This window comes from Aspergillus viridinutans, assembly GCF_018404265.1.
Source record: "Aspergillus viridinutans IFM 47045 DNA, scaffold_1, whole genome shotgun sequence".
In the NCBI taxonomy this organism is placed as follows: domain Eukaryota; kingdom Fungi; phylum Ascomycota; class Eurotiomycetes; order Eurotiales; family Aspergillaceae; genus Aspergillus; species Aspergillus viridinutans.
Genome location: NW_025091217.1, coordinates 391,462 through 410,394, shown reverse-complemented (window position 1 = coordinate 410,394; position 18,933 = coordinate 391,462). Strand labels below are relative to the sequence as shown.

General features: G+C 48.7%; 6 protein-coding genes across 6 annotated transcripts; 4 read left to right on the top strand and 2 right to left on the bottom strand.

The window, feature by feature from the left end:
* Window positions 1-2,603: 2,603 nt before the first annotated feature.
* Window positions 2,604-4,577, top strand: Aspvir_000115 (CAF1 family ribonuclease; the record flags this gene model as incomplete). Its single annotated transcript, XM_043265259.1, has 5 exons — window positions 2,604-2,838; window positions 2,901-2,993; window positions 3,055-3,281; window positions 3,332-3,971; window positions 4,027-4,577. 5 exons carry the CDS (start codon window positions 2,604-2,606, stop codon window positions 4,575-4,577), a joined length of 1,746 nt encoding a protein of 581 aa, XP_043121194.1.
* A 500-nt stretch (window positions 4,578-5,077) lies between these two features.
* Aspvir_000114 (mitochondrial 54S ribosomal protein mL46) lies at window positions 5,078-6,216 on the top strand (the record flags this gene model as incomplete). The annotated part of the gene is made up of 3 exons (XM_043265258.1): window positions 5,078-5,123; window positions 5,182-5,852; window positions 5,914-6,216. The coding sequence occupies 3 exons, from the start codon at window positions 5,078-5,080 to the stop codon at window positions 6,214-6,216; spliced, it is 1,020 nt and encodes a 339-aa protein (XP_043121193.1).
* A 347-nt stretch (window positions 6,217-6,563) lies between these two features.
* On the bottom strand, window positions 6,564-7,089 carry Aspvir_000113 (cysteine-rich PDZ-binding protein; the record flags this gene model as incomplete). Its single annotated transcript, XM_043265257.1, has 3 exons — window positions 6,564-6,649; window positions 6,716-6,839; window positions 6,910-7,089. 3 exons carry the CDS (start codon window positions 7,087-7,089, stop codon window positions 6,564-6,566), a joined length of 390 nt encoding a protein of 129 aa, XP_043121192.1.
* A 453-nt stretch (window positions 7,090-7,542) lies between these two features.
* Aspvir_000112 (uncharacterized protein) lies at window positions 7,543-8,922 on the bottom strand (the record flags this gene model as incomplete). Its single annotated transcript, XM_043265256.1, has 3 exons — window positions 7,543-8,088; window positions 8,145-8,568; window positions 8,648-8,922. 3 exons carry the CDS (start codon window positions 8,920-8,922, stop codon window positions 7,543-7,545), a joined length of 1,245 nt encoding a protein of 414 aa, XP_043121191.1.
* Window positions 8,923-11,883: 2,961 nt separating this feature from the next.
* Aspvir_000111 (uncharacterized protein) lies at window positions 11,884-12,672 on the top strand (the record flags this gene model as incomplete). Its single annotated transcript, XM_043265255.1, has 1 exon — window positions 11,884-12,672. The coding sequence occupies one exon, from the start codon at window positions 11,884-11,886 to the stop codon at window positions 12,670-12,672; it is 789 nt and encodes a 262-aa protein (XP_043121190.1).
* Window positions 12,673-14,986: 2,314 nt separating this feature from the next.
* On the top strand, window positions 14,987-18,885 carry Aspvir_000110 (PT repeat family protein; the record flags this gene model as incomplete). The annotated part of the gene is made up of 2 exons (XM_043265254.1): window positions 14,987-18,803; window positions 18,878-18,885. The coding sequence occupies 2 exons, from the start codon at window positions 14,987-14,989 to the stop codon at window positions 18,883-18,885; spliced, it is 3,825 nt and encodes a 1,274-aa protein (XP_043121189.1).
* Window positions 18,886-18,933: the final 48 nt, after the last annotated feature.

Here is an 18,933-nt window from a genome sequence, read left to right as displayed (position 1 = left end):
GAGGTTGTAGGTAGCAGTAAACTAATATATAGATTTCATATTATACAGTAGCACAATCTGCCTATAGGTGCAGCTGTATAGGGCAGTATTTTCTAGTAGGGGGTATTAGCTTGCTAGTTATAGAGTAAGAAGGCACTTTAGCTCATAGCAGCTGCTAAAGGAGATTATAATAATATTAGATAAACTCTTAAAGAGTTGTTAGTTAGTTGCACTCCCTCTCTTACCTCTCTCTTTCCTCTGCCTACCTCTGATATTCCTCTGCCTGCCTTTAGCATTCCTCTGCCAGCTTCCTTTCCTCCTCTACCTTAAGAAAAAGGGCCTTATAGTCAGGGGAGCTGCTTCTGCTCATGTCACTAGGAGAAGGGATAAGAAGCCTAATAGTGATATTGTTTATATTATTTCTGTTCATTAAATATCAGCAGAGTGGTATTTTGGTTAAAGTATTTATCTACTAAGATAGGGATTCCCTATGACCTCCTTCCCCACACTGCTAGGGAACTTCCTAGGACTAAAGTATCCTAGCAGTCTTTAAATCCTGTTGTATCTAATATAACTTTAATATTATATTTATCTATTAACTTCTCTTTAAGCATAAAATTAGCAGATAGTATAACCACTATACATCCCTATTTATATTAGTATTGTAAGCAGAAGCATATTTAAGCTAAAAGTATAATACTAATTCAAAGGATATCTAGATCTATTAGTGTATTCCATTTTGTCTACTAAGCTATAGCACCTTCTCAGCATTCTTAAATTCCAAACTCTGTCTTTGTTGAGTTCATCCCTGGGACTATCTTTATCTACCTTCTTATTAATTACTCCTTTTATTAGCTGCTGGCAACTGACATTTAAAAAGAAATTTACTAAGACTAAGTGTGTAATGCTATTATAGACATATACTAAGAAACCCTGACTAATGGTTGACACTGAATATAACACAACTAATCATGGCCTAAAGTGTATCAGGCAGTCTTAATATAGTGGGAACAGTCTTTATATACTACTCAGGGAGGGTGACTACAGGTAGGCCCTGCGCTATCRCATAGATGTCCTTAACTGGACCTCTAGGTGGTGATTTAGTATATTCTACATTCTGCTCTAGACTTTACACTAACAGCCTGGATTAAGTGGTAAGGCTCTCAGGAGTCCCCAAGCACGCCTAGCTATTATTAAGGATGATACTAATCACTGTTAGAGCAAGTTTCAGGGGTCTTTAACCATTTGGTCTGCAGGCTTCTTTATAAATGCAATATAGTCTATTTTTAGAATAAGGTATCTCTGGGTGTGTGAATTATTGAGTAGGATTATTTTGTATAATATATACTTATTATTCTTTATAGGTATTCAGCAACTGATCTAGCTAGCCTAACATTGCTTAGGTATAGTAAGCCATATGCTTGTATTCTTTGATATATCTACTAATATAATATTTAGAGGGCCCTATTGAAGTTAATATATCTAGTAATATAGAGTGCGACTCTAATATCCACTCTAATACTTCACTATAGCTAGGCAATAGTATTAGTAAGTTCTAGTTTTACTATAATTAAAATATAGGCTCTAATCATGGCTAGATAATATAATTATTATTTCCTCCGCGCATAGGAACCAGAGAAGATAAGGATCTGAGGCAGGGCCATGTTGGATTTGCTTAGAGACTTAGGTTTCTCATTTGCTAGTTATAGTGGGGTTAGATTTGGGAACTATTCACTATTATAAAGGGTGAGGTGGCTAAGGGTTAATGGGGTAACAGGGTGCTCGCTAATCTAAACCTAGTGGACTCTTCCTTCTTACTGGTTTTGGGGTTAGTTTACTCAGAGAAGTCTGATAGCACTAGTTCTCTGCAACCTAAGGCTCTTTACATGCTATATTATCTATTAAATAAGGATTAATGGTTAGTTAATCTCTTAGGCAAGCAGAAATTCCATTCTCACAAAAATCAAGGATAGTTAGGTGGATGTGATAAGCGCGAACTCACAGGCATAAAAGAAGGTAGCAAAGTGCAGGACATGGGATGTATAGACTAATAGTGAAAATGCCTTAATGTCTTGAGCTAGAAGACTGTAAAAAATAGGAAAATAGTGATGAAAGTTGGCCATAATCTCAAGAGGGCAAGGAGGAAGCTATATAGACCACACACTGCGATGCCAAGCGTCAACCACACGCTTTCCCTAAATAGGAACGCTATACCGCTTCTAGTAATTTGCCGTCACCTCAGACTACGGAGTAGTACTCCGTATCATGATCTTAATTATCAAACTAACCATCAGGAGACTGATTGTTTCTCAAACATTGCCAATGTAGAAAAAATATTCAACCGTCACTGCTGCATCGAACATAACTGAGCGAAAACTCACTGATGATGAAGTACGCGGAGCTCTCGAGACTTGCTTCAGTACCTGTCGATCGGGGCGAGCGCTACTTCATTCGTCTTCCCACATGCTAGCTTTGATCAACGTTCAGATAAATCCAGTCGGATATATACATCACTTGCTCCTGGAACATTCTCTTCTTTCTAATTGAACTCGTTTCATTGTTCTGTTTGTTTTCATCTCTCTCTGGAGCTCGTATAGGTCAGTCCAGAAGCTCAGTGGACCAAGATGGATGTAACAGCTCAATCATTCCCTTATCATCTTCCCCGGATCCTGGACGATTTGGCAACATGCTGCTTTGTATCCATGGACTTCGAATTTTCTGGCATTGCTACTACTTCTTCGAACCCAAACAGGGGATCCCAGACGCTCCAGGCTCGCTACGAAGAAGTGAAAAGCTCAGCCGATAAATATCAGATCTTACAGGTCGGGCTGACAATCTGTCACGAGGATATCGAGAATGGTCAGATCTTCAGTTCTTACCCTTCGTTTTGGGTCTTGACGATTGACTTGGACCCTCGACAGCTTCGTATACTTTGAAACCCTACAACGTAAACTTGAGTCCGATTATCGACCGGAGACTAGAGTTGGAGAGACACTGGTCCATGCAAAGCAGCGGTACGTCGAGTTGATTGCCGCCTTAGTTACAGACATAGAAACCTGAACAAAATCTGCACAGCTATTGAGTTCCTGCTCGAGAACAAGTTCAGCATCGACTCCGTCTTGAAACAAGGTGTCCAATACCTCTCTCGAGAGGAAGAGGAACAAGCTATTGCGACAGCCATCGAAAGACGTGATCGCGTTGCGGTACACACTTCGATCGACGTCAAAGAGACTGAACATGAGTCATTAGCTTTCCTAAAAGCCGTTCGCCGTCTCGTAGATGACTGGCTCGCACTGGGAGCGGTAAGACGAGCCATCACTGGGTTCCTTGAGGAAGCTAATCACTGTACCAGACACGCGAAGAGTACCTGAACATCCCACCGCCAACTCGCCTTGGTGTTTCTCAATCATCCAAGTCTCTGCCCTCGGCCTTGAACAGATTTCAGAAAAGGCTTGTTCATCAGTTGATAGAGGTGGAATATCCTTCATTGGTGACAATCGGCAAACCCGATTTCATCCAAATCATCGATTACAACGAGGAACGTGAGAGATCAGTCCGCGAGCAAAGAGTGACGAGGGTCCAGGAGCGCACCTGGAAACAGACAGGTTTTAGATGGGTAGCTGAGGCTCTAGCTGGAGGAGATCTTACCAATCTTGATTCCGGCTACTTCATTGGTATAATGGCGAGCTCCGCCGCTGTAGAATCCAAATACCCTCTCAATGAGTTCTCAGACAAACTCAAGCAGCGATTGAAAGAACATCGCCCTGTTCTTGTTGGCCATAACCTTTTCTCAGATCTTATCTACTTTTGCCGTTGCTTTTTTGGGCCTCTTCCAAGCAAAGTGGAAGAGTTCCAGTCGATGGCGCACGAATTGTTCCCTGTCTTGATGGACACCAAATATATGGCCACACATAACTGCGGGTCCATCAATCCCAGGTCATCGCTCTCAGAGCTCAACGAAAACTTGGCTAAGAAAGCAATTCCGAAAATCAGTGCGCATGACTTTCTCAATCGTCCGCTTGAATTGATGGCTAAGAAAGATAACAGGCATACACCCGCAACATTCCAAGTATACTACTCAGAAGAGTGAACATGAAGCAGGCTACGATAGCTTGCTCACTGCCCAAGTTTTTATCAGGCTGTCTGCTCAGCTCCGTGATGGAGGGGTAGATCTTCCGCAACAGAAGTCCACCAAAGATGCTCGAGACACCTCGAACTTCCAGCAAACGTACCAGGATGTTTCGTCTGAGGCCTATGCTGAGGACAGATTGCAAACAACACCTGGAAGCGCAAAGAAGTCTTTTGAGCAGAAGCCAAGACCAAGCAGCATGGAATCTCCCAAAGCGCCAACGACCAGAGTCCTCGGGACGAGATTCGATCTACTAGAAATTGAAGAGGCCATTGATGAAGTCGACAGTAATATACCTATTGATGACCGTAGATTGTCATTGGGCCCTACCGATTCTGTCGAGATCATGCAGAAAGCTGCCAATGGCGAGCTCATCCCTAGGCTGGGAGCCGATTTCTGGAAAGTATACGGGAACAAGTTGCGAGTCTTTGGCACATTGGAAAGAGTTTGCGTGATGGGTGCGTCGTGAGTTCCAAGCACCGATACAAAGACCTAACTACGCATAGCCCAAAGCTCTCTTGATTGTACATAGACACGTCAATCGATTAGAGACCCGAACGACCGCAAGGGCGTCATTCAAGACCGAAGCATACTCGATTACAATGATCCAAGATCGGCAGTGTAGCAGAATGTACGCAGCGTCTATCTAACAGTACACCTTGAATTAAGAAGGTACCGCTAGCGAAAAGTGCCGCCTACTCTCTCTGAGCACCGCTAAATGATCGACTGGTTGTAGAAGAATCTTAACACAGTTGACGATAAGGAAAAGGTGCTGTGAGAGAAAAAGAAAGAAACAGGAGAGACGGGAGACGAAAAATGAGAAAGAAAAAGGCTCAGGTCACCTGATATTCTAGCCCGTGCAGGACTAGCGCGGTTCGGCGGCAGACAGGTGACCGCCAACTTTTCTTTAACAATTATCGGGGACGGACTGTGTTGACGAGGTCAGAGTCCAGTTGCTGCATTGTAAAAATGTCTTCAGGAGCCAATGGCGCCAGGCGCATAGCGTCTGTATTGAGTACGCAATAATCAACTTTTCTGTGCTTCGTCTAAGTCGTTTTCTGACTTCTTTTCAGGGCCTTCAATAGTCGACTCCCGAGTCTGCAGAAGCTGTCAAGAGACACTCGTTCGCCGCAATTATGCCTCCACTGCTGCGCCTAGTGCAGCTTCAGAAACCGCTTCAACTCCCGCCTCTACATTTCCCGTCGTCAAACCTACACACATCATTAAGGCCGGCGTGGTCCTATCGCGTCCTCCGCAAATCACCCGCGATCTCACCCCGTTCGAAAAGGCGTACTTCTTCTACCAGAAACGGCTGAACGAGCGACTGGCACTTCCATTCACAAAATACTTCTATTTCAAGCGGGGTACTCCGGCTGATGAGGACTGGAAGCGTAAGATCCGGGAGCGTCAAACGCCTGCACGCGACATCGGCAAGTATAACGCGTACTCGAAGGAAGCATGGAACGACGAATTGCTCGTCGGGGCTGTCGAGTCCGAACCAGAGCATCAGATTGAGATGCTTGTGCGGGATGCAGAGGCTACTGTCAATGCCACTTCTCAAGATACCAGCAAGAAGGAGGAGATTCCCAGACCGTTCCCCCGAGTGACGGAGGCGGACCAGAAGAACGACCAGAAAAGCCTGAACCGGGCTCTGCAGAGAACCCTCTATCTTCTTGTCCAGACCAAGGAGGGATTCTGGAAACTCCCCAGTTCGCCGGTCGAGACAGGGGAGACCCTTCGCGTGGTGAGTAGTGTCTGAAATCGAGCGCATGGGCGTCCTGGGATACTAATTGATCGTCTGACAGGCCGCTGAGCGTACTCTGGAACAATCTGCTGGTGTGAACATGAACACCTGGATGGTGGGCTATCACCCTGTCGGCCACCATGTCTACAACTTCCGACACCCCAAGACCGACCCCGCAACTGGCCAACAATGGTTCGGCGAGAAGACATTCTTCATGAAGGGTCGTATCATGGCTGGACAGGCTGACCTGTCCGCCAACGTGCAGAACCTCCAGGACTTCAAGTGGCTGGCTAAGGAGGAGATTGCCAACTTCGTGCTCCCCCAGTACTACAGCAACATCAGGAACATGTTGGCTGAGCGGTAAATGCCTAGGTTTCGAAGTACAGAGAATTTCGTCTATCGCATTTATGATACTCTTTATCGTTGGCTTGACTGGAGGAGGATTTGTATCGATAGAGCTGTTGCGCGGAGTATTTCCTTTGGGTCGAGTGTTGACCGTTTCCACTTACAGGTCACTGAATTGCATATACTGCTGTAGTATGAAATGTATAACTAGCTTTCTGATTTCTCAATCATTGTCCCAGCTTCATTATTTGAATTCTTTTGGAGTATCAGTAAAATAGACCCAAACGCCACGCCTAGCTTCTATCCCAATGAAACCACAAACCAAGCTGAAGAACAGACACACAAGAACACCTAAAACACCCTGCGTCACTTCAAGTTGAACTTCTGCCCCTGGACCACGGGCTGGTCCTTTGCAGTCTTCCCAGCCAGACTCTTCCCACACATCGGACAAGCTATCGGTCACATCAGCAACCGCTTCAGCACAGATCAACCCAGGAAACCAAAGATAAGGATCTCACCATTCTTCTGATAGGCACACCGCTGACAATACTTCCGCCCCTGCTCCGTCTTGGTCTTGCAGAGCTCACAAGACGACGAGTACGCCGCATATGGATTCTTGGCCTTGGAGCTGAGCAGTTTACTCTATGCATCATTAGTCTGGATCACTTTGATATTATCAAAGAAGAATCAAGGACAGCAGAGCAGAACATACCTTCCCGATACCTGTATTCCCCAACGTCGGTTTCGATTTCGTCGCAGGGCCAGCTCCAGCTCCGCCACCACCGCCTAGGGTCGTCGCCGGCGAGCCATAGTACATTTCACTCTTGCGTTTGACGCCTGGGGTGGCCAGCTCCGTGGACTTGAGTTTCTTTTGGCATTTTGCGCAGACCATGGTTTTTTATTTTGTGTTTCCTGTTTTGCGTGTTTGTGGTTGTTGAGTTTCTGATGGTTGATCTTGTTGCTTGAAGAGTCCGTCTAGGTTGGGTTGCGCTTATTTGGGCTTGATGTCAGGGTGGGGACGTGGTGGGTGGCACTGGCTTATAATGCACCCTGCGGGGTTGGTCCGTGTGGACTGCTGTACTGGGCATGCATGTTATTGAGAATGCGAAACGTTTTCACTATTACTTTTATTTATTTAAATAGATGGTTATATTATATGCATAGTGTATGTTTCGTCAATTATAAAGAAGTGAGACATGGTATGTCGGACTCATCGCTCAATAAGTATTGTTAGAGGGCCGAAAACTCAACCCGAGAAATATCCAACGCAAATGGTATCATCAAAATAGGATAGGAAAGTTGTTCTCGTGAGAAACGATGACTGATCTTATTGATATCCCTCCTTTCACGCGTGAGGATGGTGTTGGTATTGTTGGTTAGATGTGAGCCCATGCGATCCAGCATCGCTCTCACTGTGAAGTTCGGCTGGAGGAAATTGTCCGTTGCTGTTCACGGGGTTCGAGTAACCATTCACGGGGCTCAAGCCACCACTCACAGGGCTCGAGTAGCCGGAATGTGCTGGATGGCTAGGGGGCTGTGGTGAAGGCGGTTGATATGGCTGGTATGAGGACATAGGAGCGTAAGGGGCCGGAGGGGGAGGAGGAGACTGAGCGTACGGGGCATGCTGGGCGGGCTGATCATACGGGGCATGCTGGGCGGGTTGAGCATGCTCTTGAGAATAGATCTTGCTGGCCTTGCACCATTGGATACAGCAGAAGATGAGGCCAAAGTATATGCCGATTGTGCAGAAGAAGGAGACGATTGACGTGGCCAAGTTCAAATACTGCGGCGGCCTCTTCCCTTCGAAATTGTACATGATCGTCACAATCAGCTGCTCGAGGGAAAGCACAAAGAGGAAGAAGCCTGCCAAAGCAAGGGTTATAGATCCGGTCTGATCAAAGGCTATTAGCGAATAGGCACAATGTTAGATGACAAGTTGGCGCATACCTTGCTGCTAAATCTCGACTTCGCAATGATGAAGATTGTCCACACGAGAATCTCCAGAGACATCAGCCATGAGACGATGATGCGAGCCTCAACAATCCTGCCGTAGTGTCCGATTATTTGCAGTTGGGTGCTTCCGTTCACATCCATGACCAGGAGAGCAATGTACATGGCAGCATTGACCACCATGAGAATCCCCAAAACACCCAGCAAGACCCAGTGCAGTATGGACACGGGAAGGAATGTCTTGCCGCCGTTCGCAATTCGGTTGAGATATGCTTGGATGACTCGGTAGAAGACGTAGAACATGAGAAATACGGCGAGAAGCCAGAATATCGTTTGGAGCATTAACATGACCACATAGCTCTGCTTCACTGTGACCTCGCAAAGATAGAAGAACATGTAGGGGATTGTAAGGAGCTCGGCGCTAGAGGAGAAAGTTAGAACTTGGGCTCGTCTTCTTGATTTATCTTCTTTTGCGACAGGGGATCGGTTATTCTACTCACAGGATATAGCTCAATATCCCGAAGACGAGACCCTTCTTAGGGAGGGTCTTGGGTAGCGCCTTAGGCTGTCTGATGAAGAAACAGCCGAAAAGGAAGAGAAACAGCACCCCCAGTGTGAGGAACTCGAAAGCAAGCTGCGCAGTGAAGTACGATCTGCGTACATAGAGGCCGTCCATCGAGAATGTAATCTCTTCGTTCCATGGCGAGTCGTTACTGCTGGAGTAAGAATAACCACCGGACGAGGACCCGCCCCTAGACTTTCGTGGTAGCAACATTATGAGTTTCGAGACACGCTCTCTTTTGAGGACGACCGCGCAAGGTCAGGTTGTGGACGATTGCTGGAGGATGCGGCACAGAAACAGCGACGGGGCCTCATTTTCAAGTGTTCAAATAGGAGTCGGGATCAAAAAGTATGCTGGTTTGTGGCTTGCGATTGTTTCTGTTACCGACCAGCATGATGAACAGCTGGAGGCTCAGCCTTGGGGATACGAGGTGCAGGGGCTCAGCACAACCGTTTATTGGGCCGTGGAGAGCATGAAGGAGCCAAATACGAAGATCGCACCTCAACACAATCACGCTTGGGTTGATTCGGGTCTACTTTAGCGAATTTATGGACATTTTTGGCCAAATTTAACAAGTCATTCCCGAATGAGCCTCTTTCGAAGGTTGTTTTTTGGCTTGGCGGATAGTAAGGCGCTCAGCAGGCTCTAGGAGTTAAGAGTTAGACAAAGTCATTGCCAGGCACGTTCGTCATCCAATGAGTCTGAGAACAGTCATTGTTAATATGAGAACCAAATAGGAAGACGGGTTGATGCTATTCGTCGATTATAAGTTGACTTCAAATACCTCTTGAATTCTCTATCGTCCTCGAAGCACACCCGTTTCAATCTTCCTCAAAAGGCTTTTACTAGCTTAACTTAAAGTTTTCACCCAATATAAACCAGGAATTCAGGATCCACTAGGGACCACCCTCATATTTGGAGTCCCAAGCTGTTATGAATTGAGCGGCGTGCAAGAATTGTCAATTCCTGATTGGTGTATCGAATAAAGCTGTGCTCGAACCCCAGCCGATACTGCTCTATGTCCATGGACTATCTATTGCTACATTCTAAAAAGCTCCTGCTCAAATACTCCAAGAGATCCACATATACTCTAGTCCTTTTGTTAACAGTGCTAGGGGACCGGTGTCTGCTGTAGCGATATATACCCGGCAGGAGTGTCGAACCGCTGGTTGGCCATGAATTGTCGTGCCTGCCTCGCAACAAGTCAATGCATTTCAAGGATTAACCCCCTGTCTTTGAATCTGACTGCACGTGCTCTAGAGAACATCAAAGCTTGAGTACGCGCGCATCTCACGTTCGTTAAGCGCTGTTTTCTGAATCGCCTCTGAGAGGCAGAATAGATCAGCGTAGCATGCTTATTACTTGAAGCGGCTTGGACGTGTTGCTGTGCAATGCAAAAATGATGTAGATAAACAGAAGGCTGTAAGTCGCTATTTCCGCTCAAATCGAACCCAGGGAGCCGTTGTGCTCCGAGAGCTCATTTGTTTGCTGAGAGAACCGAGACAAGCAAGCCTGCGACAGGTTGAGGAGGACACACAGGTAGATTTTCAAAGGCTGGACACCCATGATAAGAAAACGAGGACTCCGATTGATAGACAGATCCGCTCCTTGTGGGTAATGCTTCATTGTCCGTCCGATTTCGATTGTGATTTGTGATTTGGCGTACCTGTCAACTGTTTGCTTCAATCGCCTCGGAAAAACATGCTTATGTTCATAGTTCCAATTGAGGCTTCGTGCATGATCTGACAAGTTTGATCCTTGTACTCGCTAACTCGCAAGCATGTCCCTAGAAGAAGAGATGTAAGCGTGCAGACTAGCCACAAAAAGTATTCCCTTGGCAATGGCTGTGCTTCAGAGACGGCGATGACAAGATAGAACTTAGAATGGTTGAGTCAAGTGTGGCGTAAGACATCGTGGTAAACAATCAGTCTGACTTCAGCTCTGAGCAGACGAGCACGATATATCGCCAACTCCGAGTGGCAGAGGGTTGTGTTGGCAGTGGCGAAACAATAAATAGAACTAACACCCTCCACACTTGAAAAACCCTGCCACTAGATTTCCTTCTCTTCTCTCAGCTTGTGCCCTAAGGTCCATAAACCAGACCACTCCCTGGCTGTTTTACTTTTTTCAGCTGTTCGGGATCGGACCGTTCACCCACAACTTATCACTTGCGTAAACCTGCTGCTGTTTGTTGTCCCAAGAACTGCAGCTGGACCCGCCAATTGTGAACTGCGTTGCAGCAACTGGACGGCAGAACTACACCTGGATGGCAAATCAGCATCTACAGAAACTCTCGTACTGGGGTTTGTATCAAATTTTGAGGAGTGAATGGAAGCAGAAAGTGCCGGAGGATAGAGACCCGACATGTCGGAACCAACAAAGCAATGGTTTCTTGTACCCAGTTAAAGGGGGCGAGGAAGTTGACATCTCGCCCGACACTATAAGTTGGCTATTCTCTGCATTTCGCGTTTTCATGATGACTCGCTTTGGATATTTGTTAACGTCCATCATCTGCTAATAGAGTGTTTGAATTGCCGCGCGCCTCTCACAAACATCGCGTTGCGAATCAAGGTTATTGTTGAGAACTCGAGGTTCATCTTTGCATTGGATTCTGACTCCTTGCGCGGGTTGTATCGTTCTGTCGAGCACACAAGCTCAGAATTTTGTCTTCGATCTTCCGGTGTCTGAGAGGCCTGTTCAGTCTAACTTGCTTTTTTTCTTGAAGTGTCTCTTTACTTTTTCTAGCTTGATTGCTTCATTGCGCCCAGACTGGGTAAGTCTGCACTCTTTGTTCACCACTGGTCTTGATCTTCACCTTCACATTATACTATTGGGATCCTTGACCCGCATCAAATCGCGGCATGGGGTGACCCCGTGGACTCTGGAGAGAGAAGTATAACTCCCTTGCTTCTGGCTGGGACTAGAACCCGTTTTCCATCATAACCTGATTATCCTTTGCCTTCTCTCTCTTCGTGTTTTCCTGCCCATCACTGTCTTACTTGTATTCAGAACGGCTTCCAGGCTATTGCTGTTCGAAAACTCATGTTGCGCAGGAATTGCCAAAGAAAATTCGACGCTTGCATTGAGGAAGACAGGCTCGACTGCGAGTAAAAGGCTCATAAGGCAAATCTTTCCTAATTTGGAAATATTTGGCCCAGCCAGGCGACTCACACAATGTCTCCTAACGGTTCTTCGTTCAGTACGTTGAATTTACCCTCAACATTCTCACTACCGGAGTGCATGGAATACTTTACTCTGACTGCCGGTCCTAACACGGATCTCTGGCGCAAGCCGCCCAACGGAGACACTGCTACGGCGCCTATCGTTTTTACCTCGTTACGAAACCCTTTCGTAGTCGCCGAAGTCACTGTGAGTGCGGACTGGGAGATGGAATCCGATCAAGGGGGCATCGTGGTTTTCGCCGGAGCCGCACCTCAATCCCTTTCCTCAGAGAACGTGCCAATATCAGCAGTGACGCCGTTTAGCCGTCACGAAATATCCCGGTCTCTGCGGCCGTGCAAATGGGTCAAAGCCGGCATGGAATTCTGCTCGGGGACAGTGAACGCATCCTCAGTTAGTGCAACGGCTGATGGAGCTGACTGGTGCGTTTCGCCCCTCTGCCTGCCTGACAATGGACCGACGACTGTGCATTCTCTGCGGATCAAGTTCGAGCGCGTTGGTCATTCACTTGTGGTCTGGTATCAGATTCCAACCCTGTCTCCTTTTGCAAGGACACCAGGTGCTGTGGGCAGCACGTGGAAGAAGCTACGAGAAGTGACTTGGTTCTTCTACGGGGTAGAAGACAAGTTTGTCCACGTGGGTGTGTATGCTAGCCGGCCGGCCAATATCTCGCATAATAGCACCATGTGGGCGATGATGAACGGTCCGATGCTGGGCAGCATCGCCACAGCCGGCTCTGAGGAAGGGTTGGTGGTGGAATTTGAGGATTTGGAGATATATTGACGTTAATGCCTTTTTTTTCGGTCTCGAATATCTTTTCAGATACCTTCGTCCTGCGTTCTGTTGACGTGATTGCAACCTGCAGTTCCTGTGTTGATTTCTCGGGTTTTCGGTCCAGGTTTTATGAGCTGTTAAAGGCGTGCTTCTGTGTTTGAGATCTCTTGTAATTGATTTCTGTTATTCCAGCGACCTGGTTTGCAAGATCGAACGTCTCATCGCTGTCCTGATAAATATTTGTTAGTCCCATTTCGTGGTTTCTGTTACGACTGCATTGCATTTTCTCTTTAGGATTGACGTAAATAATATCGTAACATGGACGACTGATCTTCAGAAGACGCCAACCTTTGTATTATATTCTATCTGAGAGCTGCATTCTCTGTTTTAGTTCGCCCACTATTTTCTACCAGATGTCGACACCTGCAGGCTGCAGCATGTACGCGAAGATCGACAGCGCTAGAGCAACCAGGATTGCTGTGGAGGTCACGAGTCATCTATCAGACAATAATAGGCACTGCCATCCAGAGAAATATAAAGTCCCTCACTTTGAGTGATCGAGTACAACTACACGGGTAGTTGTGAGTAAGAGGGCTACACAGACTACTCTCTCGGTAGGACAAATAACCGAGGAAGCCGTTCCATGGCTCGTGAGAAATCCAACACCAGGACAGCATCGACGACCACAAGCAAAAATAGCAACAAGGATAAAGGAGAAAGTAGACTAGGTGCTGAGACTATGATGCTGGCTCGAGGTTTGGCCCACAAAGACACCCCTTTATCCGTATGAGCATATGGATACTACGAAGTATTTTGATCGCGACTGCGTCTGGAGGAAGACGAGGATTTCCTGCTTTAGTGCTGCATTGCATATACCTTACTGAAGTTGCTTTCTGCGAACCAAGGTTTACTATCGTAGGGTACCTTAGGTAGTTCAGGGACTGGTCGAATCAGATCTCTCCATGCTTTACTTCAAAGGTCCTTGGATAATAACTTGAACAGTACTGATGAAATAATAACATGAAATTATCTCATGGCATGACGGGCGACGGCAGGATAAACGGAGAGGGTCCTACCAAATGACTAGCAGTAAAGACGGGACTGTATGGCGCCACACACCATTTATTTTGCTGATACCGAATCCACTTGTGCCTCTCCTTTTCTTGAATGCAGAAATTTCTCTTTCCTTGGACTCGATCATTGTGCACAACATGCCTTAGTGGAATTCTCCAGAGTACAGCTAAGAAGCAGGAAATAATACAAAGCAACTTGATCTTCTCTACTTTGAGTATGTAAAAAAAAGTTACTTGGGATGTGATTGGCAGCACGGAAACCGCCAACTCACCGCATTTTGTGCTCTGGCGCCAGTCCCGAGCCTTCGTGGCTTAGTCTACACTAGAGTGCTACCTCGAGGATCTGCGCAAAATTATCAGTAACCTACGCAGCTGGGAAAGTTTGTATGGATGTAGAATCATGCTACCTTAGGTATCATCATCGTTCATTGAAGCTGGCGTTGACTCTATATCGGCCGTCGGTCTCTGAAGGAGTCCAAGTCAATCAGGATTCAATCTAAGATGTTCTCATTCTGTGTCTTCCGTATCCCCTATCTAATCTATATAGCCACAGCTCCGTGACTGGTGTCCAAATCACCTCGAGAAAGCCACTAGCTCAGTCTGGCAGCACCCAAATAACGGGCGGAGCCTGATCACTGTGACAACTGCTGCTGCCCCGCTAACTAACTACATAGTAAGTAACTAACGGCCAGAGCCATGCCACTTTCTGTGGCACTATGCCCGAGTCGCGAGGGCTTCTAACCGTCTTTGACATACAGCTTGCACTTTGACGACTCCATCCGTCCATTGGCTTCCGTGGGCACCGCATTTTTTTTTTTTTTTTCTTGTGAATCACCTGCACTCCGGCTCCTCGGCTTCCTAGCTCCTCCYCCTCGCTCATCTGTCTCCTCGAGTTGATCTCCTTGTCTGACTCCCATCGATTGTTTGTTTTCGCTGTCTTTCTACCACCTTAAGTCTCCCTTATCGGACCAATCCACGCTTGGTCCTACAACCCCTCTGACGATACCTCTCACAACCTCCCACCGACCCATCTTCCTGTCTACTTGTTCATTTCGAGAGGTTTCTGTCCGATCCAACTACCGCGTCCCTGTATACTATTTCATCTCTTGCTGTTTGAGGGGTACTTTGTTCTATCGTGGGAGACTTGATTCGATAAAGACCTTTGTTCTCCAATCCTGTTCGCGTTTGATATCTTTTTCTGTTTTGTTTGTCTGTGATACCTAACGACTGTTACGACCTTTATGACCATAATGGCTCTCACCAATGGAGAGACCGTCACTATTTCCATCCGTCGTCCAACGGAGACCCCCGCCATCTATGTTGCGGGGACCTTCTCGAATCCCAAATGGGAGCCCTTGGAGCTCAGCGCCAAACCCGTAGAGCACAAGGATGCGGACGGCAACTCCACTAAGACCGAATACCTCTTCTCCCGGGATGTTGAATTGCTCGAGGGTCAATACCAGTATCGGTTCAAGCAGGGTTCTGACGGACCGTGGTTCCACGATAAGAATGCGAAGCATGGTACGAAGCTTATCTCTGTGTCTGATACTGTTGGATTGGAGCTGACCAGTTCCGTGATTGCAGCTGCTGACGACGAAGGCGTCGTCAACAATATCCTCACTGTTGCCTCGAGTTCGCCTGCTGCGGAGCCTGTTGCTGCAGAAGCTAAGGCTGTCGAGAAGGAAGCCGAAACTCCTCTTGAGAATGGCACCAGCGAGAAGGTTGAGGAGACCGCGAAAGAGTCCGAGGTGCAAACCACGACGACGACCGAGGCGGTGAAGGATGAAGCGCCAAAGGAGACTGATATCCCTGTGGTTGCTGAGAAAGACCTCCACGCTGAGTCGGAACCCACAACACAGGAGGTGAAGCTGGAGCCTGTTTCCGAGAAATCCAACCAGAGCGGCATCCAGAAGGACGCCGAAACGCAACCTGCCTCTAACGCAGCCGCAGAACCTAAGACCAACGGCACACACTCTACTGAGCAGATTCCAGGATCACAACCTGATGATGCTGTTGTGGAGAAGACGGAGCCAGTGGAAGAGAAGGCGGCCGAGGGTTCTTTGACAACTACAAAAGACGACGAAGAAGGCAAGCCTGAAGAGATTCCCAGCACTTCGGTTGAAGCCGAGAAGCCTGAGGCAAAGGAGGTTGAGAAGGCTGAGGTTGAGAAGGCTGAAGATCAGAAGCCGCAAGATGTTGAAATCGTCCCTGCTGCAGTTGAAGAAAAGACGGAAGCCGCCAAAGAATCAGAAGAGCCAGAGCCAGCCTTCGAAAAGTCCCAGGAAGAAGCTACGCCCGCGCAAAATGCGACGGAGGAGGTGCCTGTTGCGGAATCTAACCCAGTAGAGCCATCTTCTGCCGAACCGACACATGCCGAGACGGCCCCTACAGAGACAGCCGCTGATGAGGCGCCACTTGCCGAAGAATCTTCAGAGAAAACAGTGCCTGCGGTGCCTATCGCTGAAGAGAATGTTCAAACGAGCATCGAGGATGAGTCATCCTCTCTGAACAATGTGGAAGAACAACCGGCACAGGAGTCTGTCGAGGCGAAGAAGGTGACCGACGAGCCAGTCAAGGCTTCAGGTGTCGAGCACTCGGCTACCGACGAGGCCGCTGTTGAGGAACCAATCAAGGACTTTACACCCGAGGAGATTTCTGAAGATTCTAAGAAGGAAGTTGCTGCAGAGACCCCTGTCGCGGAGTCATCGACGACCGAGAAGGTCGAAGAGACAGCCCCTGATGCCGAGAAGGAGTCAGCTGTTGAGGAATCCACCAAGGAACCGATCCACGAGGAACAAGCAACTGAGACAGTTGTTGCCGAAGATCCGGCTAAGGAGACACTGGTCCAGGCAGTTGCTGTAGAGGAGCCTGAGGTGAAATCCGCAGAAAAGCCTGCGGTCGCCGAAGACTCTGCCAAGGACACTGTCGTTGACGAGCCATCTGTTGAGACTGCTTCCACAGAGGATTCAGCCCCTACTGCGGAAGTGACAACCGCCAAGGAGCCCGAGGCGCCGGCAACGGAAGAGCCAGCCGCTGGTGAAACCATCAACAAGGAGGTTGAGGCACCCATGGAAGAGCCTACTGCTGCCGAACAGTCCGCCAAGGAGCCTATCAGCGATGAACCGGCAATCCAGGCGCCTCAGGCCGAAGAATCTACAAAGGAATCCTCTACCGAATTGGCAGCCGCAGAAGAAATCACCGGCAAGGAGCCTGAGACACATACGGAGGTGTCTACCGCTACTGAAGGACCCGCCAAGGAACTTGTCAGTGATGAGCCTGCGGTTCAATCTGCCTCAACCGAGGAGACCGAGAAACCAGCTAAGGACGAGACCACTCAAGTGGTAGCGGCCGAGGAACCTGAGCCACAGGCAGCCGAAGAAGCTGCTGTTGAGGAGACACCTGCCACGAAGCTCGAAGCTCCAACGGAAGAGTCCACTACTGCAGGGGAGCCTGCTAAGGACCCAGTCAGCGAGGGAACGCCGAATCAAACTCTTCCTGCCGCGGAGCCTTCCAAGGAAGCCACAGCTGAAGAGCCCACAACCGAAACAACACCAGAACCCGCTGTTGTCGAAGCAGACGTCAAAGAACCTGTTCAAGATGAAGCTGGGGCTGAGACTCTGGATGAGGACAAGCCTGTCACTCAGGAGTCTGTTGCTGAAGAGTCTTCCAAGCCATCGGAAGTGAGCGAACCAGTAGTCCCAGAAGTTGCCGCTGAAACTCCTGTCACCGAAGAGGCTGCTTCGAGCGAGAAGCCTGCGGTAGTGTCCAAGACTGAAGAGCCAGAGGTTGAGGAACACTCCGTTACCCAAGAACCCGCAAACGAGTCCGAGGTCGAAGCAAGCGAGGAAAAAACTGCTGAGTTCAAGGACGAAGCTCCTTCTGCTCCCGAGGCGCCAGAGGCATCGGCTCCTGAGACTGCCACTGAACCTGCGAGCGAATCTCCCGAGGTCGAAGCTGCAGCTAAAGAGCCGGCCACTGTTGAACCGGCCCAAGAAGCCATCGCGACCACCAGAGAGCAAGCTATCGAAGAGGTGACCATCAACGAGTCCACGGAAGCTGCTGCTACCCAGGAAGCAGTTCCTGCGGAAGTATCTGAGGTAAAGGAGGCAATTGAAGAACCTGTTGCCGTTACTGAGAAGTCCGAATCGCCCGCCGACGAGCCTACTCTCTGCAAGGATTGCGGTCCCGAGAAGGCTACAACTGAGGAGGCCACCGCCCAGGAGACCGAGACCAGCGACGAGCCTGTTGAAGAAACCAAGGCCACTGAAGTGACTATTGAAGAGCCAACTGCGGCGGAGACAACTGAATCCGCCCCGGCTGTGGAGGCCGTTGAGCCAGACACAGTGGAACCCGAAGCGGTGGCACTGGTTGCTGAAGAACCCGTCGAAACCGCGGTCGCTCAGGAGGACGCTACTGAGAAGGAGCTTGCTGAAGAGGCAGCCTCTAAGGATGTGACAGTAGAGGAACCCTCGACTGCCGAGGAAGTTCTTTCTTCGAAGTCCGCAACGGAGGATCCAGTCCCAGAGCCGCAGACCAGTGAGGTGACTCGACCTGCTGAGCAGGAAACCACCACTCAGGCACCTGCTGAAGCTGAAGTTGCGGAGGTGGCACACACTGAAGAGCAGCAGGAAGATGTGACCACCGACAAGGAAGCTCCTAAGCAATCAGTGGCTGAGAGCGTTGTCGAGGAGACTGCACCGGTAGAACCTTCTGTGACCGAAGCGGCTGTCGCCATCCCTGCTATTGATGAACTTGCAAAGGATGAGAGCCCCAAAGATGTAGTGTCTGAACAGCCCTCTCAAGAGTCAACTTCCGAGGAACCAGCTGTCCAGGAGGCGGCCACTGAAGCGGTTACTCCTAGCGCCTCGGCCGATGAGCCTGCTGCGGAGAACCAAGTTGAAGCACCGGCTAAGGTCGAGGAAGCCCAAGAAGAAGAGAAACCCGCGGAACAGCCCGCAGTCAGCGAGCCACAAGAGGAGCTCGCAGCAGAGCATGTCCCCACCAAGGGCGTTGCTGAGGAGCCAGTCGCAGAAGAAGCGACCAAGAGCACAGAGAAGACAGAGGCTGGTGAGCCGATGGTTGAATCTGCTGCCGAGCCGGCCGTCGAACCCACCACTGAGCCCGTCGAGTCTGTCACTGAGCCCGTTGAGTCTGTCGAGCCTGTTGCTGAGCCTGTTGCTGAGCCTGTTGCTGAGCC